The 24,872-nt window shown below is 49.1% G+C and overlaps 1 protein-coding gene and 1 long non-coding RNA gene across 2 annotated transcripts in view; one reads left to right on the forward strand and one right to left on the reverse strand.

Annotated features, from left to right (window-relative positions):
* Window positions 1-14,936, reverse strand: part of Igf2r (insulin like growth factor 2 receptor) — a 94,533-nt gene extending 79,597 nt beyond the window's left edge. The window contains exon 1 of the mRNA XM_078018796.1: window positions 14,580-14,936. Coding sequence (XP_077874922.1) covers window positions 14,580-14,728 — 149 coding nt within the window. The 5' untranslated portion in view covers window positions 14,729-14,936. The remainder of the gene's footprint in view (window positions 1-14,579) is intronic.
* Window positions 13,832-19,773, forward strand: LOC144365966 (uncharacterized). The gene is made up of 2 exons (XR_013424706.1): window positions 13,832-14,698; window positions 14,979-19,773. It is a non-coding gene; the product is annotated as an uncharacterized LOC144365966 (long non-coding RNA).
* The last annotated feature ends 5,099 nt before the right edge of the window (window positions 19,774-24,872 follow it).

The raw sequence follows: 24,872 nt of genomic DNA on the forward strand, positions 1-24,872 counted from the left end.
AAGACTCACACACCACAGCACACAGCGAAGCGCTGGGATCTGAGACCTGAGTCACATCACTTAAAAACGAAAGAATGGTCACAGCGCATTTCTAAGCTGGCTAACAAGGCATCTGCAGGCTGTCAGTACTTGAAATACTCTAAAGCCAGTGGGCGCTGTGTCTGCTTCAAAACAAACACGCCTGGCGCCTGGCATCACGAAGACGGGCGCAGTCACTCAGCCGAAATGATCTCACTGGAAACTCGAGGTCACAGACGATCATGCGCTCTCAGGTACAGACCCTGGGGGGATTTGACTATCACGCAGACACACTCCCCTGAGTAGCAAAGATGTCTTAAAAGCTACTGCATAATACACTTAAACATAAATTTAATAAACTTTAATTTTTAATTTTAAGTTAATAAATTTAAATAAAGATATCTAATAGCACTTTTCAAGCATTTTTCTCCACATATCTGAAACTAGATGATTCTGGATTTCTTGCCAGATTAAAGTACAAGCCACCAGAATGGCCTAGGCACAAATCATTCTTTAAAAATTAATACTAAAGTGTCAAAGCACTAGGATGGTGTGAGAGAGCCAGAGAATAAAGGTATCAGACCAAGAGTATGATGATACCTTTGAGAAATTGGTCTAAAGGTCTATGGGAAATTCTCTCCTTAAAGTGAACACACAGCTAAAAGCAGCACCTGCATCCAAAGGACACAGCTCCAGGAGCAACCAGGCAAGCAGGCGGCTCGGCTGGGACCCGGGACAGTCCTGCCAGACTAAGCTAGCTCGGCTTGCAAAATACAGACTTGGGGTGGTGCAGGGAAAACGCAGCGAACACATGAGATCAAAGAGAGGACTACGCTGTAACATTAAAACTGTGAACTTTAACAAGAAACGAAGCTCTGGAAGAAATACCGGCCAGCTCTGTGGCCTTTCGTCTTCACTCGCGCATGCGCAGAGTGGCTTAAATGTCTTTGCTACGGCCAGCAACCTCCCTGGCAGGACAGCAAGAGGCCCCCTGGCATGTTCTGGAAACGAACACTCCTTCCCAGTGGCTCCTCTAAGACCCTGCTCATCAACGGGGGAGGCAGGCAGGAGAGCTGAAGGCGGGGAAGCAGCCGGCCACCTGCACACATGGCCCATCACTGCCCACTGTCCCAGCCCTGCAGAAGTCAGTCACCACCCTCAAGAAGGCGCCTCCTCCAGGGAACACCAGAGCCCCGCGAAAACCCCAATTTTGAAAACTAGCCAAATCCTCCCTGGTCCACCTCGTCTCAGGGTACACCGCTGGCTAGCTGCCACCCTCCCGCTCTCAGGTTCCAAGCCAGGTCAAAGACACTGCATGCCCCGCGACACCGCTGGGCGACCTGCACCGCCCTGTGAGCTCTGGCACCAGCTCGAGGGCACCTCACCCACACCAGGAGCATCTTCCAGGTGGCTGTGACCCCACCACGTGGACAGCAACACCACCCTCCCAAAACCACCACCAGCAAATGCAGAACCACTTTAAAAACAAAACAAAACAAAACAACAGACATTGGTTTCTCACATAAAGTAAAAACAGAAGACCCTGGGATGGAGGCGGGAAGATCTCTGTTCTCACCAACCAATTCCTTCTGTCTTAAATCTCTGTGACCTACTCCCACCTGTGGCTCCCAAGGTCACTCTGAAGGTCACCTGCATTTCTGTCCCAAGAGAACCTTTATTCACCCATGGGTTGAGAAGGAAACCGAGGCACTGGACAAGGCTCACCCACGGGCGCTGACCCTGAGCCACACCTGCCCCAACCCCTGACACCATTTTCAATCTCTCAAGTTCCTCAGCTTGAAGTCAAAGACCCCAATGGTCAGTCATGAGGTGACAAAGCCAGAAATAAATCCAGGTTGGTCTGAGCCCCATGGGCAAGAGCTGAACCACCAAGGTAAACAGTCTCATTGTTTTCAACTTTGAATTATTTTCAGTTTTTAAAAAGTATTTAGTTTGAATTACCACAGTGAAACTAGCAAAAGAGGCAACAAAAATTCAGTGTTTAGACTTTGTCACAAAGTGCCATTAAGGTGACAGATTCCTGTATGGCATTAAGATTTCCAAATTCCTAGTACACTGTGCAACCAACCAGTACTGTGTAATCTGATTCATTAAAACAGTAATTACACAGAAAAACGCATCTCTACGCATGGAAATGGAAATTCCCTTCTCAAGTGTAACGTTCCATGGTCACGGGGCAGGTGACTGCCAGAGGCTTGGCCCCTGCAGGGCGGCCTCCAGGGAGAAGCTACAGCCTCTGGATGCCCTGCACTAGCCTGTGGGCAGACTGCCTGCTCCCAGCCCAACTCTGCTTTCTCCTCTGTAGTCTGTGTTGCCAAACTCCAGAGGTGCTACCTCAGCCACCTACGCCACCTCTCCTGGCACCGCGCAGGCCTCCACAGGAGTGACAGCAAGTCCTGTCTATTGGCATCCTAGATGGTGGCAGACTCCACCAAGGAACCTCTACATCGTCTTCCTCCCTTTCTTCAAGCTGACAAGGCAAATAGTAGATTGTGACAAGTGTCATCAACAACCCAGGAAGGTCCTACAAACCATCAGGTCCAGCAGGAAATGGGGGAGGGGCAGAAGTCACACCAGCCAATGACTTCAAAAGGCAGCTCTGATTTGGCTGAGATACACCCTTGACCTGGGCAGGAGCCGAGCACACAGTCTACGCCTTCCCCCTTCCAGAAAGCTCGACAATGCCCGCTCTCACAGGTGCTCTCTCTGCTCCTGCCCAGCCGCCCTGCAGAGCCGAGGCCATCCACACCTGTGCAGCGGCTGGCAGGTTCCATTTCGACCTCACTGGGTTTATATTTCTAACGTCCTGAAAGGTGAGGGCAGATCACCACCGAGAAGGACACACACAACTAAAAGCAGACTACCCACAACCCAGAGGCGGGGAGGCCTCTGCTTCCACCTTCCCAGCACCATTACAGCCAATGTCACCCCTAAAGCCCACACTGGCCAGCCCAGACCAGGCGAGGGGCAGCAGAGCTGCAGCCAATCTAACCAGCCAGCACTCTGGCCTTGCACCTGGACGGGCAGTGAGGAGAGCCGCACAGCCACTGCCACTGACTGGCTTCAAGCTATTGTGACACCAATATCAAAGTTCTCTCTCCTGTCACCTCTGAGTGCTTGTAAAACTGCAAGAAATAATGTCGAGTTCTTTCATTTTTAAAACAGCTAACACTAAAAGTGAGTAAAATTCTATGGCCAAAATGTACGACATGCCCGATCCCTTGAAGGAAAAAAAATCTTAGAACCCAGAAAACTAGGTCCCTCCCTTCCAACAGAAAATACTCAATGAACTATCATCACATTCTGTCCCCTCCTCATTTACTGTCACACACACTTTTTGGAATATCTCCAAGTTCCCTCATTCCCTGTGAGCCTTGGAGTTCTGGTGATGGGCGTGTAGCTGTTCAACACTGTATTACTGGCCTAGAATAACTGGCATATCGGGCGGGTACGACAGAACCAGTCATAATAATCATGTGTGAATCTGTAATTTAATTCCTTTAAAAAAAAAAAAGAACAACAGTTGGCAACATACAGCTAACTCCATCCAGCTAGATGCTGTAGTCACCAGCACGAGGAATGCTGTGAATGAGCCTCAAACCCACACTTGGAGACAGGGGGTGACAAGTCTTTCCAACCTACACATCCAGGTTTTCTAACAGAACACTCAGGACACTGTGCGCTCCTCACTGACCCTTGCTATTCTCGGCGTCCCAGCTCACATGGCCAGCCCATGAACCTCAAAAATCTGGACCAGTCTCCTAAACTAAGAAAGAAGGCAAAGAGCAGGAAGGGGGAGAGCACGTGAGGAGGGAGGGCCCCCAGGCCCGCCGCAGAACAGGGAAAATCTGATCTGGCAGGATGACCCTACCCTGGTGTGAGGCTGGGGAACACAGGAGTTCGCCACAGCGCGGCCCAGGCTTATATAGGAAGTACTTCACTTCCTACTCTAACAAACCCACAAAGAGGATAAAGATAGGAGGCCTGTTTTGGTTTTTTTTTTTTTTTTTTTAAAGGCACAAAGTGCCAGGCATTACAGCCTTTGGTTTTCCTAGGCAATCACACAGGGTCTGGAAGCAGGAAGCTGGCTGGACAGGGGGCCCAGCTGGAAGCTCTGCATCAGCCATGGTCTCTAAGTCAGCAACAGGCCTAAGGAACAGGGCAGCCAACCAGGGCCAGCATCCTAAGTGTAAGTGAAACAGCCAGGACGAGACAGGGCCCTTCTCCCAACAGCGGGAAGGGCCCCAGGGCCTGAACCCTGTCCCTCCCCTGAGCAACAGGCTGGGGAGACTCACCTAGTCTCTAAGCCCTGACTTCCTTGTCTATAAAACCAGCTAACACGCAAGGTCACTGTGAGGGACGAACCTAGACCAGGAACACAGGGCTTCTGAGACCTGGGATCCAGGCTTTTTTCTGGATCAAGAGGACTCAGACTGCTTAAAAGTTGAGTTTACAAAAAGGTAAATTAGCTTAGGCCTCCCCAAAGATGTCACATGACACTGGGAAGGAACTAGAGAGGCGGGTGGGAAGGGTGCTTAGTTGGAAGGGTGCTTAGTCCTGGGCTGCCGCAGTCTGGCTGGGCACAAGTAACTGTGCCACCACAAAGCCTTGTAGGTTCAAACAGCAACTCTTTATTCCCGAACTCTCACCAGCCCTCTACACACACTTCCCAGGTTCACATTCCCTTCACCGGGCTCTCCACGCGCCAATTCTCCCAGAACCCCGCAAGAACTCAAGGGGACTTTCAAAGTAGTGGGCACCTGAGGCAGCAGGATCCGCCCTAATCCCGGAGCAGGGTCACTTTCAACCATTCCCTCTAGCAAAATGACAGGTGTCATTCCAACTAAACTGTGGCTCTCAACACTGGGCCACATCAACAGAGCCAATGGAGCTGACCTCAAGTCCAGGACATGGAGGTGACACAGACACACATACAAGTGCATCCTGGGGTTTCTGCTCAGGGCAGGTCAGCAACTGGGCCTCCCCGAAAACCCCATGCCACCTAGCCACCAGCTGCTGTCACCAGAAGAGAGCCCAGAGGAGCAGGGAGACACAGGACACACTTCCTCTAGGGGCTTTGCTGAACTGAGCTGCCAAGTGCCCTTCCCAACACAAAGGCACGGCCACTCCCTGTGCTGCAGTTGGATAGGCCAGTGCTTCCACCCCAACCTGCTCCGTGAGATTTCCTAAGATGAGAGTCAGGGTCTGGGTTCTGGCGCTTTGCCGCTCCTCTCCCCATACGTGGACGACTGGAGCTAGCCAGCCCGTGCTCAGCGCAGTCCCAACCCTGTCCATTGCTCAAGGACACAGAAACCCTCCTGGACCCAGTGCCCTTCCTGTAGAGCCCTAAGCACGGGGAGGTCAGCCTTCTAGGTCCACAGGGCTAATGAGGCCACCAGGTGCTGGTCCTTCACAATAGCCAGTTAGTGGACGCAGGACAAAAGTCCCTGCTTTGAAGATGAAGGGGTCAAACCTTGGAACAGGCACTTGAGCCCAGCAGAAACCAACACCCAGCGGTGGAAAGGGAAACCGGTTCAAAACAGTCAGTTCTCACCTTGTGCTCACAGAAAGGGGCTGCCGCATGTCACCTACCAACAATCTGGGCACTGATTCCTGAGCGACTTCTGACCGTCTCCCTCCACTCTCTTGCTGCTCAAGGTGCAACACCTCACCCCAGCCTCCTGAGGCCACCACCCAAGGTCACAAATTCAGAAAGTGGCCAAGCCAGTGAGGCCTGCCCTGCCGCAGGGAACGAGCTATCTCCACCACATCATGGCCAGGAAAACACGGCCAACTTAAGGGGATAACAAGCAGCTGAGCACTAAGTCCAAGCAGTTAGAACTTGCACATCTCCATCAATCTAGCAAAATCTCGGAAAGCCTCAAAGTCACCCGGTGGCCTCTGGCCCCAGCTGACCCTGGTCTCTTTTGTCCCCGCCGTCCCTGCTTTCTCCTGCTGCCCCAGTGCCTCAGCCACGCTGGTGTGTCCCAACAAGGTCCTGGAAGGCTCCTCCCTGCAAGGGGGCACTTCACAGAAAGGACTGGGGACATGTAGAGAGCCCCCACAGCCAAAGGTCCATGGCGGGGACAGAAGTGGCGGCTTCACTCTGCGTGTGGAAAGTAACAGGGACAGGTGGAGGGAGGAGGTGGGGAAGGATGGGGTGACTCACGGGCCTCGCTGTCATTTCTAGGAAACCCGCTTTGCTAGCGCTTCTCTTCTGGGGGCTTGGTGTTCTATTTGCAGGCCAGGGTGTGTCGAGGGAGGTTTTCACTTGAAGTACAAAACAGCTGTTCTAAAATTCACCACTGACTCTGGAGGAAAGCTGAAGCACCCAGATGGCACCACATCAACTTTTACACACAATCGAAACCCTGTGGTCGGGCCTCTCCTGCAGGGCTCTGCTCCAGGACACACACTGGGTGAACAATGCAGGCAAAAGCCTCAACTTTCCTCTCCAGGCGCCCCCCAGGCAGACCCAGTGGCAAAGGCCACTGCTCAGGGTTGACACCTTCCCTCACCTTTCCCTTGGTCCTTCTGGGTCCTAAAATCCACTGTCTCTCATCTCTTAGATCCTCTGCTCGGCAGCTCTGCTCCTCTGTGAGAGGCAGGAATCTGCCCCCCATCCGGAGGAACTGCCCTCCCCAGCCACAGCGCCTTACTGAACAATGGCTGCCCCAGGGGATCTAGAAGCCCACAAAAGGGAAAAGAAAAATCCCACCAAACGACTCTAGCTGGTCTGACCAGCCAGCCTTGTGCTAACAGGAACGGGAGGGCCTGGGACCCCCACCTTTGGAGGATTCATGCAGACCTGCCCCCTGCACTGGCCAACACAGAGACACGATGTGGCCTTAGGCAGCAGCAGCTGGTCTTCAGCTGCACAGCCAGGTGGGTTGGGGGGGGGGGGCACGCACTCCCGCCCTCAGGGAAGCCTGGGTAGGTCCAGGTGAGGACAGAAGCCCTCTGACTGCTGACCCCCCTGCAGAAGCCATGGGGACTTCCTGACTTCTTCACAGACGACAAGGAGGTCTTCTCTTCTTCCCCTGGCCACTCACTGCAGGAGCTGGGTGGAGCAGGAAGGGCCGCACCTGGCACCCACCCAAGCCCCACACCTCTTATCAAGCTCCTCATTGTTCCAGGGAGTCTGAGCTGGGAGGGAGCCCAGGTGACTGCATAACTCAGGATCTCAGGATTCTGGATGAAAAATGGACCTGGAGAACCGCAGTCTAGTGGCTTTAAAACTTTTTTCAAACAGTAGAAAGCATTCTTCCTCAACAGGAAGCTCACATGGAGAGTCAACAGGCAAGCATCAGTGCTGCCAGCTGAGGCCGAGTCTCCAGGACACCAACAGAGAGCTCCTCAGGCCTGGTGACAGGCTGGAGAAGCCTGTTACTGATCCAGGGCGGGACCCCAGCGGGGAGAGCCACCAGCCCACTTCTGCACATCTGGAACACTCTAACTCCCACACCAAGCCTGAAAACATGGTGGCGTCCCATCTGACTCAGGGGGAAACCAAGACCTTGAGGTCCTGCAACTCGCCCAAGGCTTGGGGAAGAACCTGGACACAAAACCAGAAAAGTGACTTCCCAAAGTGACTCTCACCTGTCCCAGGAAGACCGGAGAGAAGTGATCTGACAAAGCCAACTCAACCCTCAGGGGCAGGCAGGACACAGACGCTGCCAAGAGCCATGAGCAGGGTCAGCCGGCCACCGGCATGCCCCCCAGCGCCCCTCCCTCCAACACAATTCACAGCCATGGTCCAACAACTGCTCCCAGCCCTGCACAGCTGCACAAGGAAGCAACAAATGTCCCTGAGACGCTGCGCAGAGCAGGCACAACCACGCATCACGGGCACCAGGAGGACACAACGCCATGAGGTGACTAACTCCCAAGGAAAAGGAAAGCAAACAGCCCTCGGGCAGAACCTGGCAGCGTGCACGGAGGGTGACAGAGGCAGCCATGAGCACACATCACCCTGGGCCAACGGGAGGGCAGGAGTGCAGCAAGGCGCCGCCTTCAACCCTGTCCAAAGTGGCAGCCACACACCAGTGCCAAGCAACCCGCCAGTCAAGAGGAACAAGGTGGGTGGAGGGAAAAGCTTAACAGCCCAGCCAGAACCCTGACCCCCACCAACTGTTTCTTCAAACACGTACAACACCCCGACTTGCCTAGGTGTGAGGCCACAGGGAAACTCCACCACACTTACTCACAACCCTGGGGCAGGAAGGAGTCCATGCTGCATCACTGTTACCAAACGCTCAGTCCTTGTCCCTGATGCCAGCCCAATAATGAGGACCGTTTTGAGAAAAGGGAAAAAGAAGGTTTATTGCTTTGCTAGCAAAGGAGAAACACAGGGGACTCCTGTCTCAGAGGCCCATCGGCAGGAACCGGGCTTTTAAAGAGGTGATTCAAAGGCTTCTGTGGAAGTGGTGATTCACTTGTTAATTCCTGAGATCTCTGGGTGCCATCCCCAAAGTCTGGATTCCTGGTTCCTGTGGTGGGTGTGTGCTCAAGGGTGGATAAATCTGCCTAAAATGGGGAAGAAAGGTGATCCTGTTTCCCCTGAGAGTAGGGAGGGGAGAAGTTTGGGAGGAGCAGGGAGAAAGGAAGAGAAACAGGACCATTCTAAAAATAAACTGCAGCAGCAGGGCAGCAAGGGCTGTATTCAAAGCCTAAAGTGGACGTGGACGCTGTTACCTGACTACCATCCAGCACGTGAGGCAGGTGACTTTATAAAGAGGTCTACTCTGCTCACGGTCCTGGGGTGCAGGACCAAGGGGACCCGAGTGGTGACGGAGCATCTGGGGGGCTCTCCCTTTTCCTACACAGTCACCAGTATCCAGTGGGGTCCTCCACCCTGACGGCTTTATCTCATCCTCATGACCAGGGCTAGATTAAGTTTCCACCCTCTTAACACCTTACAGTGGGGTTCAACTCAACACAGGAAGCTGAGGGACCACTCGAACCACATCCAGGCTACAGCACCTGGAAAAAAAATTATAAAAATTTACTGGACCCAGAAAGTTTTAACTACTAAAAATATGTATGTATGTGGCAGGGGGTGGGATGTGCTGGGGATCAAATCTATCACTAAACTGCATCCTAGCCCAAACAGACAGACTTTTGGGTCCCAGAACAAAATATACAGAAGATGGAGATGGGGGGTGGGCGGTGGGGCTCAGAAACATCGCTTTGAACATTTGCTCTAAACATTTCTTAATTATGTAAAAGGATTTAAGATAAAAGATCTTTGCTTTCAATTCAAGCTAGAAACAGAAAAATTAATGGAAAGAGAGGATATACATGAATAAAAATTGGTGATAGATCGTGTACAAAATTTGGAAAGACTAAAAGAAGGTAAATATATCTTTGGTAAATATAATTAAGAAAAACGTGTACAAATAAGCATTAGGAACTTTTAAATTTACCTACACATAAAGAGTATTTTTGAAAATATGAAAAGAGTGGCATTGTACATATTTACATATAAATGTATAACTAAAATGACAATCTTCTAGGAAAAGAGATTATCAAAATTGGCTCAAGAAAAAGTAGAAAATCTGAATAGACAAGTGAGAGTAGATAAAACTGAACCCATAGCCAGGCACAATGGTGCACGCCTATAATACCAGCAATTCTGGAGGCTGAGGCAGGAGGACCCCAAGTCCTTCTTGGCCAGGCTCAGCCAATTCAGTGAGATCCTGTCTTAAAACATTTTTTAAAAGAGCTGACAGAGAGCACACTGAATTCAATCCCCAGTACCACAAGAAAAAAAAAAAAAACTGAAATCATAATCAAAGACTGTTCCCCAATTACACTCTACCTCTCTAGGGTCCAAGGTCTCAGGAGTGTGCTGCTATGATGCTTGACCAAAATTCACCGAACAGAAAATGTCCAACTTGTATGAAAACAGTGACACTACTTAGAAAAATACTAAAAGCTAACCAGCTCTGTCCACAAAGTAAACATTCCTGATAACAACATCAGCCAAGTAAATCACAACAAAAGATAAGCCAGGCTCACTTAAAAGCTTAGCTGCCAACATCCCACATACAACATTAGTAAATAAGACTACATATATTATGGAACACAATACACTTTCACCCTTTCCTGACATCATACATAAAAATTAAACCACAAAAGTAGACATAGTGATAAACACTACAGATAAAACTTTAAAACACGTAGAATCAAACACAGGAGAGGATCTTTTGTGACCATGGGGTAGACCACTGTTTCTCAGTTGGGGAAGATTTTGCACCCCAAGGGTCATGTGATGTGTGTGGAGCCAGGTACAATCCCGTAATCCCAGTAACTCGGGAGACTAAGGCAGGAGGATTGCAAGTTCAAGGCCAGCCTCAGCAACTTGGTGAGGCCCTAAGCAACAGAATGAGCCCTAGTCTCAACACAGACACACACACACAAAAAAAAAAAAAAAAAAATTAAAAGGGCTGGGGATGGAGCTCAGTGGTAAAGTATGCCCAGGGTTCATTCCCAGTACCAGAAAAAAGAAAAATGTATGGAGATGTTTCTCTTTGCCTACATTGGGGGAGGGGTGCATGGTGGAAAGTGATCTTGGCATCTAGTGGGTAGAGGCCAGGGATGCTGCTTAACACTTGAAATGCAAAGGAAAGCCCCTCCAACAAAGAATTATCTAGCACCAATAATAACAGTGCTGAGGTGGTGAAATTCTGAAGCAGATGAAGATTTCTCAAGCTACAAAAAGTTATGAACCATTAAAAAAAAAATAGGTAAGTTGGAGTCATCAAGTTTTAAAAGTATCTGCTCTTCAAAGGACATCACTTAAGACTAGAGGAAAGCATGACACATGTAACGTATCTAAGAAAGGGCCTGTGCCCACAGCCCCTAAGAAACTCCTCAAACCCAATAAAGAGATCCAAACAAACCATTAAGGGGTGGGGGAGGCAAGACATTATTTCTACAAGACACTCCAGGTGAGTCTGTATCATTAGGTATCCAAGAAAAGATGCTCTTTTCTTGTCCAACACCATGAGCAGCAGGAATATGAAAATCAAAACACTATGATACCTGATAAACACACTAGAATAGCTAAAATTCAGACTGGCAAACCAGCATGGTACACACACCTGCAACCCCAGCTCCTGGAAGGGCTCAAGCAGAAGGACATTGGCCAGCCGGGCAGCACATCAAGACTGATGCCAAATTTTAAAAGGGCTAGGGATGGAGCTCAGTGGTACAGTGCTTGCCTAGCACACCCACGGCCCTGGGGTTCAACCCCCTCCCCCTGCCCCGTGCTGGAGGTGGGAGAGGCAAGACCAAATATTGACAAGGATGTGGAAAAGTGGAATCTCACTCATTGCTGGTGGGAAAGCCAAGTGGACAACACTTCGGATCACAGCTTGGCAGTTCCCATAAACTCAAGCAGCTATTTCTACCCCCCCTACACCATCCATGACCAGCTGGGACATTACCAAGAAATCTCCACGGCTGGGACAATCCAAAGAAGAAAAAGAAGGTGACACACAAAAGCACCCACAAAGTGATGAGATACACTCTGCCACTGGACCCAGTTCTGAAACTGCTGAATTCTCTCTGCCCAGTACAATACAGTTGATGTGCCACGGTGGAAATAGAGAGGATAACATCTAAAATTATTTTTCTCAGCCCTGTCTTCTAAAAATCTTTCTTTCTATGAAACTTTGATAAAAGATGTGAAGCCCAATTAGACATTCATTCCCTAGGAATCTGTTGCAATGCTGTTCTAAGAATTAATGCATGAGGCCTAATGTAACCATAATTATCAGGCATAGACTTTTGCACACATTTATGGTTAAAAGAAACATATACACAAATGGATGTGATCCAAGCTAACATGTGGCCCAGATTAGGCATATAAGCACTGTTCCTTTTGAAAAACTGCAGGAGAAAAAAAAAAATCTTTAGAGATAGCAACTTAACCAACCTCAACTCCCAGCTGGCTTCATTATTCTCTTGTCCTCAATAAAATAAAAACTTTCCAGCATTTATACCCTTACACCTAAAAGATTTGGGGAAAATGTGTTCTGTATGAATTTTAAAGCATCGTACTACCTAAAGTTGAGCCACACCAGTGCATTTTTCTTATCAGTACACTTAAGATTCACTGATTAAGGATGTTAACATCTAAGTAAAGGGTGAAAACTTGCTTTTATATACATAATACAGCATCTTACAAAGTTTAAAGCATGTGGTAGTAAATATAGGGACAGACGGGCAGAGAGCATTTTGGTCACTTCTGATGGTTTTGCATGGCCTGGCCTCTGCCCTCTCCTCTTGTTCTCATTGATCCTGCCCCACTGACCTTCGGACATTCCTTCCCGCCCCAGGAGCTCTGCCCAGGCCAGTCACACTGGCCTCAAGAAACAAGTCCTTTCTATTGGCTCCCAGGAAGCAGCTGAGGACAATCCCTAACTTTTCCCACATCTCAGGGCTCACCTGGCACAGCACTCCTCTGGCCACTCACAAAACGTATTACCGAATCTCTTCACAGAGCAAACACTTATTTAAAGTGCTGCTTGGAGCCAGCTACACTTGCCGGGCTTTGCCACGCTGTGCAGGAGCAGGCCTCTCCACGCGCACAGCGGTCCTGAAAGCCACGACCAAAATGGTTCCTCCAGTTTCCTTCACCTCTCCCAAAAACCAACTGCACCAGGAACTGCACCCCACCCCAGGAGTGAAGCTAGGGCCACTGCAGTCTCCACGTGCAACTATGAGGCAGTGACTGGGGAAAGGTCATGTGAAAACCCACCTCTGAAGTGACTGGCAGGTTTGCTGTCCTGAAGAAATCTGACAACTTTAGAGCGATTCCAGGACCACAGAGGTTACATCTTACGCTAACAATGCTCATCTGCCTAAGAACCCTCCCCAGCACTGGCCATTATGCCACAGGTAACTGTGGCTGGAGTATGTAGTTACAAAGGCTCTTCATACTGGAATGTGGGCCCGTGTTCCACTTGGAGAGAAGGTGAGTGAACACAGGTTCTAGACACTGTAGTGACTAACCTAATGCACAAGTGAGGGCCCCTGAAACAGCAATGTCATTCTCCCCTCAAGGCCAAGTGAAACTTTAGCTGTTAAAAAGCGAATATGCAATTAACTAACAAGACCAAGACTTCAACTTGACCACTAGTGCAACTGTGCTAATTTCTTGTTGATGTTCTTGGTTCAAGTAGTCTTTAGTCCAAATTTCCTGTTTTATAAGTGAGTGGGCCTGACCTTGCCTAAATTGCCTCCCTTCCTCCATATCATGAATTTGTTGCAGCAACAATGTATCTTCTCCCAGTTCACAAGCCTACAAACTACAGAACAGCAAACTCTCCCTCCCACCATCCTCCCCTCCCCTAAAAAAAGGTAAACAAATAAAGAATAAATGAACCCAGATGGGTTTCTATTCCGGTCAGCTTCAACCTCCCTAAAAGAATAATTCTGCAAATTCTGAATTCAAAGTACTACTTTTAAAAACTACATCTGGTTAAAGGTAAAATAAGGACCCCATAAACCCTAGCTCAGCTCAAAGTAGACTCCACTTTATTCTGAAAAGTCATCTGCCAAAAGAGAAACTGTTGACTGTTCAGAATTTTCGTCCTGCTTGCTTTTTACCCCCAAGTTTAAAAAATAAATAAAAGCTGGATTTTTCCATCAATCTAAACAGTCCAGAGAAGGTCAGAAAACTCCTGGAATTGGCAGTTCCCCAGGCCCACCTCCTGGTCCTAGTGGAACACCAACAAACCTAGATAGGACCAGTGATTACACAATCGCGGTTCCCACAGCAGAAGACTCCACGAGAATAATCCACCCCGGAGACAATGACATCATGTGAGCAACCAGACAGGAAGTTGGCTTGGAGAAGTGAGGGGGTAAAGTCTTGAAAGCCAACACAGGATGACCATCCCCGACCCCCAATTAAAAGAATTACAAAACAAAGTCATATACTGCCAAAAACCCACTTAAAGAAAAAATGGAAACCCGTAAGTAGGAAATCAATCAGCAAACGAAACCAACACGACCCAACTGCAAGGCCATATGCGTGGGTTCCGACTCACTGGTGAGTCTTTCCACACTTGGGGGCCTAGCCGAAGCCTCGCTGGTGGAACTTTAATGGAACATGCAGTAGGTCAAAAGCGAAGCCATAGCTCTTCCTCCTCCAACTTCGCAGACGCACTGGTGTGAGAGGGCAGGCGCTGGACAAGAGGAGCCTAGAGTGACACCCAGTCGGGTCGGGCGGCCGGCGGTCGCACACAAAGCCGCCCTGACTTAGTGACAGCCACAAGTGGCCAGGCACAGGGCTCCGCGGGCCAGCGCCAAGACGGCGCGTCCTCCCGCGCCCCCCGCCCGCGCGCACGGGACCCTACGGTCTCTCCTCGGCCACCACGCAGGCAACTTTCCCTCGGGGGCGGGGCGGATCCAAGCACGGACTACAGGCGACTTGGAGACCAAGTCCCTCCCCGAGCGCTCCCTGCCCCCCACCCCGGCCCCGGCCGAGCGCACCGCGAGCGAAGCCTGCGCCCCGGCGGGCCACCTACCTGCACAGCTCCGGGAACTCCGCGCCCTGGGCCTGCGCGGTCCCCGGGGCCACGACGAGCAGCAGCAGCTGAAGCAGGAGCAGGGCGCGCGGCGGGCGGCCCGCGGGCGCCGGCCCCAGGTGGGCGCTGCAGCCGGCGGCGGCCCCCATCGCGCCGGGCCGGGGCTGCGCGGCGGGCGCGGGGCAGGCGGCGGGCGGCCGCTCGGGGCTGCGCCGGGGGCAGGGTCGCGTCTCCAGGGCGGAGGTGGAGCCGAGGGCGAGCTGGAGCTTGAGCGAGAGCTGCAGCCGGGGGGGGGAGCGCGGCTCGGCTGGGTTCAGCGGCGGCCCGGAACCGCGTCACGTGACCGCCGCCGGCACCGCCCCCGCCCCCGCCCCCCGCTCACGTGACTCCCTTGTTCAGGTGATCGCGGCCCTCGGGGCTCCGCCCCGGTCCGGGTCACGTGAGCGCTGCACGCGCTGGACAGGAAGCGGCGCGGGCGGGGTGCGCCAGGTGCCCGCCGAGGCCTACGCTTCCAGGCTGCCGTCGGAGTCTCGAGCCGGGCCTCAGTTTACCCTGCCGGCGCGCCCGTCTGGATCCAAGCGTGGCCGCTTCCCAGCTGAGAACAACCGTCCCCAGCCTCGACCCCCTGGGAGGGCAAAATGAGGGGGCTTGAGTCCAAGTGCCCTTGCAGAAAACACCTTAGCCCAGCCCTGTCTGCGGATCCGTAGGCGTAAAGAGCACGATTTTCCTGGAGTCCTGCATGTGGTGCCCAATCTTTGCCCTTGAGGGACTCAACACCTTCAGTGAAGATGTTATTCCCAAGCATGGGCTTCCTGCAGCAAGGAAGGCGACCCACAGCAACAAGCAGTAAGATGTAAATGGAAGGGAACACTATCGAGCAAGTGCCACTTGACAAAGGTTTATTAATTCCTACATTCAGCTGTCATCTCGAGGCCATACTAAGGAATGGCTGTGAGCTAGGCACGGTGAAAATAAGATAAATCTGGACACTTAAGCCGAAGCTTGCATGCTTTTGGAAAAGTAAAGATACAGGGATTGGGCGTATAGCTGAGATGTACGGTGCTTGCCTTTATTTTACCCATTTTACAGGTAAGAAAATTGAGGCATGCAGAAATTAAGTAACTACGTGATGGTGTACGTAATGAATGGAAAAAGGTAGGGTTTGAGCCCAATTCAGACAGTGCCAGTGACATAGCTGATGTGCTATGTAGCATGTGCTCTGCTGTATAGCCTAGAGTGGCTCCCAGGGAGCAGCTCAGATGTCAACTGTGGGCATCAAGACAGGGTTGGTGTTTTGCAACTGCACGTTATAATTGAAAAGGCAAGGGTCATCACTGACAACCAACAAGTGAAGAATTATTGTGAACCAGAATTTTATCTGTGTCTTCAAATATTACCCCAAAGTCTGTTTCCCTGGTAAAGGGAGATCTTTACAATGAAAAGATCTGGCATAATCACCTTAATCATGTAATTAAAATTAGTATCCAATTTAAAAAAAAACTGGCATTTTCTGCTTTTTGAAGTGATACAATGAAAATTTGTGAAGGTTAATATTTAAAGGAGGGTATAATCATGACTCAGATGCAGATGTGAAATGAACATATGTCAAAGATACTCTTTAACTCATTATTGTGATAATCAGCAATGTTATATCTGATTCAACAGAGAATACAAAGAAAATCCAACACATACGTAGAAAGTCAGGAATGCTGAAATGAAGTCCTTCACAAATCAACTGTATGCCTAGTGGACACAACTTGTATTTTTGACATCAATCATATATATCACCATCAGTATTTACAATTTACATAGTTATAAATACCTCAAAGAGAATAAAACCTACGTGATCCCATGGAATCAGATCATTGTATCCCCCCTTTCCACGGTTTCAGTTTTCCAGTCCATCTTGCTCTGAAAATATTATGTGGATAGTTCCAGAAACAAATCATGCATAAGTTTTAAATAGTTTCATTAAAAATTTGCTATAATTATTCTGATTTGTTGATCCTTTACAGATCCTAATTTATAAACTTTCTCATATGTATGATAGAAAAAAACAACATAGTACATAGTACATACAGTCCAGTTTCAGGCAAGCACTAGGGGTCTTAGAGCATATCCCCTGCAGATAAGGAGGAACTATTGAAACCCACAAGGGTGTACTAGACAACAGTAGCTTTCTGCTGAAATTGACCAGTAATACTTCTAATCCATTTCAAAGCCTTTCACAAGTTTTCCATACAGTACACAATATCACTTAGATAGTATTCTTGCCAAGAAGTTTAACTTATATCTAGTTGGGATAAAACAATAAATTCATACTGGGAAACATTCTAAAAGAAAAGTGAAATGGACAATTCCAAAATGTTAGAGTTCGAAGAACACCACTGCTCCTCCCCCAAAAATGGGAGCACTGTCGTAGTCAAGGTGGCTGCTGTAGCCAGTGGTCTCACCAATCCAGGTAGTTGTTTTTGCAAATGAAGTTTTATTGGAGCTCATACACAACCGATTTCCCCGGGTGTTGTCTGACTGCTTTTGACTACCATGGCAAAATTGAGTAGTTGCCACAGAGACCATGGCCTGAAAAAGTCTGAAGTATTTTATGTTTTATTATATGGCTCTCCGCTGGAAAAACTTGTCTACCTCACTGGTTCTCAAAAGTGATCCTTTACAATAGCCACTTTGGCATCACCTGCCAAGTTGTAGAAATGCCAATTTATGAGCCCCATCCCAACCTAGTGAATTAAAATCTCTGAAGATGAGACCCAGAATTTGTTTGTTGTTTGTTTATTCTATTATTTATTTTTGCTGCTGGGGATTGAACTCAGAGTCTCACATATGATAAGTACACACACTACCACTTAGCTACAGGCTCAACCCCAGGAAATTGGGGTTTTGTTTTTAGTCTTGAGGGGGGCATTTTGTTTTATGTTTTTGGTAGCATTGGGGATTAAACCCAGGGCCTTGTGCACACTAGACAAGTGCTCTGCCGCTGAGCTACATCCCCAGCCCTTTGATTTTTTATTTTGAGATAGTCTCACTAAGTTACCCAGGCTGACCTTAAACTTGTGAACCTGTGTCTTGGTCTTCCAATTAGCTGAAATTATAGGCATGCGCCATCAATCCGGCTCCTGGAGTTTCTTAATAAAGAGGCATGATAATAAAATGCTACGCATGTTCTATAATTGAAGCCAAAAACCCAAGAAAAAAAAAGTTTAAGAGATATTTGGAGACAATAGGAGCATCTTTAATATAAACCATATATTAGAAACTCCAAGGCTGCTGGAGGCAGTGGCACACGCTTGTGATCTCAGAGGCTCGGGAGGCTGAGGCAGGAGGATCATGAGTTCAAAGTCAGCTTCAGGAACGATGAGGCATTAAGCAACTCCGTGAAACCCTGTCTCTAAATAAAATACAAAATAGGGCTTGGGATGTGGCTCAGTGGTCGAGTGTCCCTGAGTTCAATCCCCGGTACAAAAAAAAAGAAGAAACTCTAAAGCTGCATCGTATAAGAAATAATTCTTTTGTATTTCACTTAAATTTTGCAGCAAATCTTTGAGAGAACAGACTCAGAGACATTAGTCCAAGACCCTCTGAACTGTGTCCCCCAAAAGATATAGTGCTAACTGCTAGTATTAAGAATGTGGGCTTATTTGACAATAGGGCCATTGCTAACGGATTAGGTAGGAAGAATTGGTGCTGGAGTAGGGTGGGCTCTTCAGCAGCATGACTGCTGTTCTCCCACCAAGTGGGAGGAGCCAGACATGAGAACAGGGGACTGAAGCATCCGTGAGCCAAATGGCGCCTAAGGCAGCACCAGGGATAGGAGAAAAGCTGGAACAATAGTCCTCTGCACCTTCAAAGTGCAGGGCCAAGCCCACACCTTGATTTTGGACTCTCAGCTTCCAGAACTGTGAGAATAAATTTCTGTTGTCTGAAGCCACCCAGTGGCACTTTGTTATGGCAACTCGAAGACACAGCTCCACCCCTCAACTCATGGGACAAGTCCAGGCTTGGAATCCAGGTGCTCCAACCACTATATCATTGCAATGGCTCAATCTCCTTGCACCTGGCATTTGGCCTGGCTCTAGAAACACAAGCTCAAGTGATAGACCAAGGACAGAAACAGACCTCTGCTGAGGACATCCCTGCACAGTGTCTTGCGCCTTAGCACCAGCAGGTAAGGCCAGTAACCTCCCCTTTGAAACAGAAACCAGGAGCTGTCAGAGTGAGGATAAACAGGTCTCTGTCTCTGGAACTCAGGCAGACGCTTACAGAAAAATTTCAGAAACTTTTCAGAACACCCAAGAGAGCCTGACTCTACCAAAAAAGACCCTGAAAGCACATTGTCATTCTTTTGGGTGCTCCTTGATTTCTAAGATGAGAAATAAACTGTTACCAAAGAATTATGTAGTAAATAATATTGAACCAATGTCGAGTATCTTGGGTAAGATAATGGTAATGCAATTATGTAGAGTGGCCTGGTTCTTAGTGATAAGTGTCATGATGTTGGCAATTTTTAAGTGATTCAGAAAAAAAAATGTGTGTAGATAGAAGATGTTAAAAATATTAACCATTGCAAATGTAGGTGAAACTATATCTGTACTCTTGAATTGCTTTTTCAGCTTTTCTGTAGGTTTGACTTTTTTCCCCCCAAAAAAATGAGAAGTTGGGAAAGAGATCCCATCATGGAAGAGATTGCTTTGGAGGTAATCCTGAGAGAATAAGTTAGAGCAGAATAGAGAAATGATGTTACAGGCAAGGCAAAAGGCAAGTGCAAAGCCTGGTGAAGAGATAGCGAAGCTGTTGTGGTTGGGATAGGAGGTATCTCTCCAAAGCTCCCGTGTTAATTCAGGAATGTTCAGAGGTAAAATGATTAGATTAGAGAGCTGTAGCCTAATCAGTCGTCCCTAGTGTGTGTGGACTGACCCAGGTAAATGCAGGCAGGTGGGTGTGGCTGGAGAAGGGGTCACTGGGGCCATGCCTGGAGGGTTCCTCTTCCCCGGAAGCCCCTTCCTTCCTCTCTCTCCTCCCCCTCGGCTTCCAGGCTGCCGTGAATGAAGCAGCTTCCTCCACCCACCCCTCCACCATGATGTTCCGCCTCACCTGGGACTCAGAGCCATGGAGTCGAGTTGGCCAATCATGGACTAAAGGTCTGGAACTGTGAGCCAAAATAAACTGTTCCTCCTCTGAATTGTTTCTGTTGGGTATCTTGATCACAGCAATGAAAATCTAACACACTGCGTGTTGGCTTGAATGGAAATCGCATGGCAATAGAGAAAAACATTCTTGGCCAAAATTGTGCTCAGTCCTTTCCTCAAAGAGCTCATAGCCAATGTATGTATGCGTGTATGCATTTGGTAGCTCTAGGAATTGAACCCAGGGCCTTGTGCATCCTAGGAAAGGGCTCTACCACTGAGCTATCTCACCAGCCCTTTTAAAAATTTATTTGGAGACAAAGTCTAAGTTGCCCAGGCTGGCCTTGAACCTGTGATCCTACTTCCTCAGCCTCCTGAGTAGCTGGGATTACAGGTGTATAGCACTCCATCTGGTGGAATTAATCAATTTTAATATAATTTTAGAAACATTTTATTCTGGTTAGCTCCTAAAGGTTCTTAAATGGTTACTTAATAAATGTAGATTCAATTGGTAAAAAATGGAGAAGAAAAATAGAAAAATAGCTGACACCACAATGCATATTGAAGGTGTACTCGAGAGGATTCATTCCCATATCATCTACTTGTAGGAATCTGGTGAGCTGGGTCATGCTATGATCCTCACTTAAAAGGTGAGAAATTCAGGCATAAAGAAATTAAACACCCTGTCCAAGTTCATGCAATTAGATAGTGATAAAGCTTGGATGTGAACTCTGCTCTGGGACTCAGGAGTTGCGGCCTCAGTAAGAGACTCAGTGTGAGAGATTGTCACGGTAACACTTCAGGAAGATCCACCTGGTTGCAGGCTGGACTGAAAGCTGCTTTACTTGAAGTATTGAAATTAAGGCGACAAAATAGTCAGCAGACAGCCTTGTGATCTTCTCCAAAAGTGCCTAGTTCCCCACTGGCTAACCCTGGCAGGGCTGGATCTCAGGCCTTGTGACACCAAAGGCCTGGGCAGTGGCATGGAAATGGAGGGGTATGGGGACAGAGGCCTGAGGTTGGGAGGTGGGCGGCCTTCCTGCGTGCCTCTCCATGCCCTTTTTGGCTGGAAAAGCCCACTCTGACTAAGAGGCTGAAGGTGCAAGAGCCTTGCTTCCCAGCCGTGCTCACACCCAGAACAAGGGCACGTGATCAGGTCCTGATGCCAGAACTTGACGGGAAGCATCCTGGGATCTTCTGGAAAGTATTGTTCTCTCCAGTACAAAGAGATGCCCCTGGATGTAGTGATGTCCACAGAAGTCACTCAAAACTGCTCTAGTAGCTATGAAAGGAGATGAGGTCACTCCTTCCACTTCATCAGAACCCTAGAACTGGCCAGAAACTCATCTTTTGCTCTTTGAAAGAATAAATACGTGTGTGTAAGCCATGCGTGCTGGTTATTGATTTATTACCCTTGGCTATATGCTCCGTGCTAATAAAGGAATTGCTATACGTACAGTTCTCCTTTAAAGTGAGGTGTACGTCTAGGGTTCTGAGCCCAGGGCTCCATAACAACATTGCTGAAGAGATTCTCCTGCCATTTCCAGCACTTTCATGCCACAGGGGTTGATCACCTGCTCCCTGAATGTATTAACAGACAGTGACCCGGCCCACCTAACGGCAGACCAGCTCCAGCCAGGCCAGGCCAGGGCCGTCCCCTGCTATATGTTGGCCTGACCCATGCCTTATCCAATGAGGTCTGAATCTCTGCAGGCTTGCCCGTCCTTGGGTCCACTCTCAGCCAGAGGGAGCCATACAGGGTTTCCTGACCTCTTTAGTTCTCCGTTAATAATCCTTTACACTAACCTTGCCCTCAATAGATCAGAAATACACATTTACTTGCTCAGTTTGGCTATACTGCAATAGTTGAGTTCTTGCACATTTCAAAACATCATGTTCAACCTGATAAATCTATGCAATTTTCATTAGTCAATTTATTAAAAACAATAATTTTAAAGATAAATAAATAAATGTCCTCTGTGTGTGTCTCCTGACTGGACCCAAACCACCACACCACGTTGAGCTGGCGTTTGTATTTCTCACAGCCAGAAACAGACGAAGTGACCCAGTCAATGCTTGACAGATGGCTGGACAAGACAGACAGAAAGGAAGGAACTGCTGAGGTTTCTGGATTGGAAGGTTTGTCCTGCCAAGAGCAGAAACAGTGAACAGGAGATGTCTATCTGGTGGGGGAGATGCAGAGTGTCTTTCTGTGGAACCCTCTGAGGCTGTTGGGGAGAAAGTGCCCCAGAGGCAGTTCTAACGCCCTGCTGACCGTGGACAAGGGAGGAGGCTCCCCTGCAGAGGCCGGGGAGGTGACGATGGGAAGAGAGTGGCAGAGAGCAACAAGGGGATTCTGGTGTATTTGCCGTGTTAGTCCATAACCAATGACGCCCCAGTTCGTCCTTGCTCACCGATTCTCGCTAGTTTCTGGGTCAGGAGTTCAGACAGGCGGGGCAGGATGGTTTGCCTCTGCCCGGTGACTGTGAAGGCCGGAGGCTACAGCCCCATTTGCGCTCTGGGGCTGCTGCTGTCTGTCAGCAGAGACCTCAGCTGGGAGGCCTACGGGGAGCCTCTCCCCGTGGCCCAACTCCTTCAAACACAGGGCTCCAAGTCTAGCAGAAAGGGAGAGGACGAGGAAGAGAGAGGGGCAGCGTCCTTCTCAGAACTCAGCCTAGAATCACAGGACACTGTTTTGCCATCCGCTGTGGTTCAAGGACTCACCAGCCCCGGTCCAGATCCCAGAAGAGGAAACCTGGACCGCAGCTGTCCGGGGGAGTGCCCCTCACGGGGTAGGAATCAAGGTCCAGGCACCGCTGACTCTGGAAAGTGCAATCTGCCACAGCCAAAGAGCAGCATGTTGGTTTATGGGGAAGAGAAAATCAGCCTGCAAAGGAGCAGACATGCAGAAAGAGAACCAGGGGGACCCCCAGGAGCCGAGAGGGAAGAGAAAGTGTCTATGAATTGCCACTTGAGGACCGTTGCAGCTCGGTTATGAGAAGTTCCTGTGAAAATGAACCGGGCAACGCCTGCAGAAACAGCCCTTTTCACAATGGCCAGTGGCTTACAAATAGCCCAGGGCTAGTGGGTCAGCACCTGCCACTATCGGACACAGGACAGGTGCCTGTTTCCTCACCTGGAATGTTCATGGATAAACACACACCTGTAGACCTGGGCCAGCGGGATTTCTCCTGGGACATGGTTGAAACAGGAACTAGGCGGCTCATTGATCCCTGCTCTCTTCACAGAAAGCCTCCGTAGGAGAAAAGGCAGTAAAGTCATTCCAACAGCCACAATCTTTTTATTGATACTACACTCGGCACTAGGGAGGCATAGGGGGAAAGGTACATTTCCTGCCTGGAGGGACTCACATTTTTATGCAGAAAGACAGTTTACAACTCAGTGAGCCACGCGGGGCTGTAAGGGCCCACAGGGACTCGGGGACACAGAGAACCCCCTCTGCTTCTCACTCTATCTGGAGGAGTGAGAGGGACTCCCAAACGAGGGGCTTTGAGCTCAGTCATGAAGAGAGAGATCTTCAGAAAAGCCGGGAACTTCTGTTCAAAGATTAAAACGCAGCATGAAGGTGGGAGGAAGGCTGCCTTGGACGGGTGCTGGGACAAGGAGCTTGGTCCTGTGCAGCCACATCCCAGGTCAGAACAAAGCAGCAGTGGGAGGCGGTTGGTGAGCGAGGTGCATGCCAACGTCTAGGATCTTGGGGGGCTCCTACAGAGAAGTAAATTCGGGAGGCTTTTGTCCGAGTCTCCCTATAATCCAGTTCTCACTGACCACACATGGAGGGCAGGAAGGAGGACTGCCAGGCTGAACTCAGATGGGGCTGGACGGATGAAGGTGCCCTGACCAGGCTTGAGGTTTCCATCGTGTCCCCTCAAAAGATGTCGATGTCCCAACCCTCAGCACCTCAGAATGTGACCTCATTAGGAAGTCATCAGGAACCTGTGAAAGACTCAAATCAAAATCCCAAGTATGGCTCATGCTGAGTGTTTCCGGCTCTTGCACCAACATAGAGTTGGAAACCCATTAAGTCCAGCTGCCGTGAGGACTATATTCACTCATTCATTCATTCAGGCCGCTGTTTCTCCTTCACTTAAAAACTGACATTATCCTGTGAACTGAACTTGTCGAAGTAAGCATCGATCCACATTTCATCTCTGTGACATTCGTTTTTTAGCCTCTTTCATCTTATCCTACTGATTATTGAAAATTTCTACTCTAATTCCAGTTAGTGTTTGGTGTCTTTTTAAAATAGTGTCGGGCTGAGGATGTGGCTCTGTGGTAGAGGCCCTGGGTTTGATCCCAGTACCATAATAAAATAAAATAAAATATGGTGTCAAATGTTTTAGGATAAATTGTAGAATTCCTTTTCCATTTCCTCATGCCCTTCTTGACCCTCCATTACTGTGAGCATGTGGAAGTGTCGTGTCTGAAAATCCATCAGTCGTTGCAGATGTGCTCATTTCAAGAGATCTGTGCCAGTGTGAATGCCAGGCCTGTCCCCAGGAGACGCTGGTGGCAGGGAGAGCAGCGGGCCTTGGAATCTGTTCTCTGCCTCTTATTAGCTCTTTGACTTTGGACAGGTTGTTGAACCTTCATCCACTTTCTCCATCTAGAACAAGGGTCAGTCAACTTTCTGTAAAAGGCCACATTGTACATATCGTAGGCTTTGTGGACTGTTTTCTGTCACTTCTACTCAGTTCTGCTCTCGTGGCATGAAAGCAGCCATAAACAACACCCAAGCATCTGTGCGTGGCTGTGTTCCAAGGGCATTTTACTTACAAAAAGTGGCAGTCAGATTTGGTCCAAAGGCTGAGCTTGCAAACCCGTGATCATATGACCCCAATTGGATGTCTGTAGAGGACTCTGAGGTCGAGTGGTTGACTGCTTAGCATCGACCACACCCCAGCTGATCAGTCTATGTCAGTCAGAGACGCCTGCCCCCGGCCATATCCATTTAGAAACAGGCATGATTAAGCCTGCCTGGATGAGACACCGGGAGAGGATTGCTGAGGCTTAGCGGGGAAGCAGCATCTTTGCTCTTAAGGAAACGCCGCAGTAGGAAGCTGGCCCTCCCCCTACCAAGGAAGGGATGGGAAGCTGATGAGCTCAGGACCAGTAGTCAGAGAAGATATGACAG

The sequence above is a fragment of the Ictidomys tridecemlineatus genome, chromosome 8 (genome assembly GCF_052094955.1).
Source record: "Ictidomys tridecemlineatus isolate mIctTri1 chromosome 8, mIctTri1.hap1, whole genome shotgun sequence".
In the NCBI taxonomy this organism is placed as follows: domain Eukaryota; kingdom Metazoa; phylum Chordata; class Mammalia; order Rodentia; family Sciuridae; genus Ictidomys; species Ictidomys tridecemlineatus.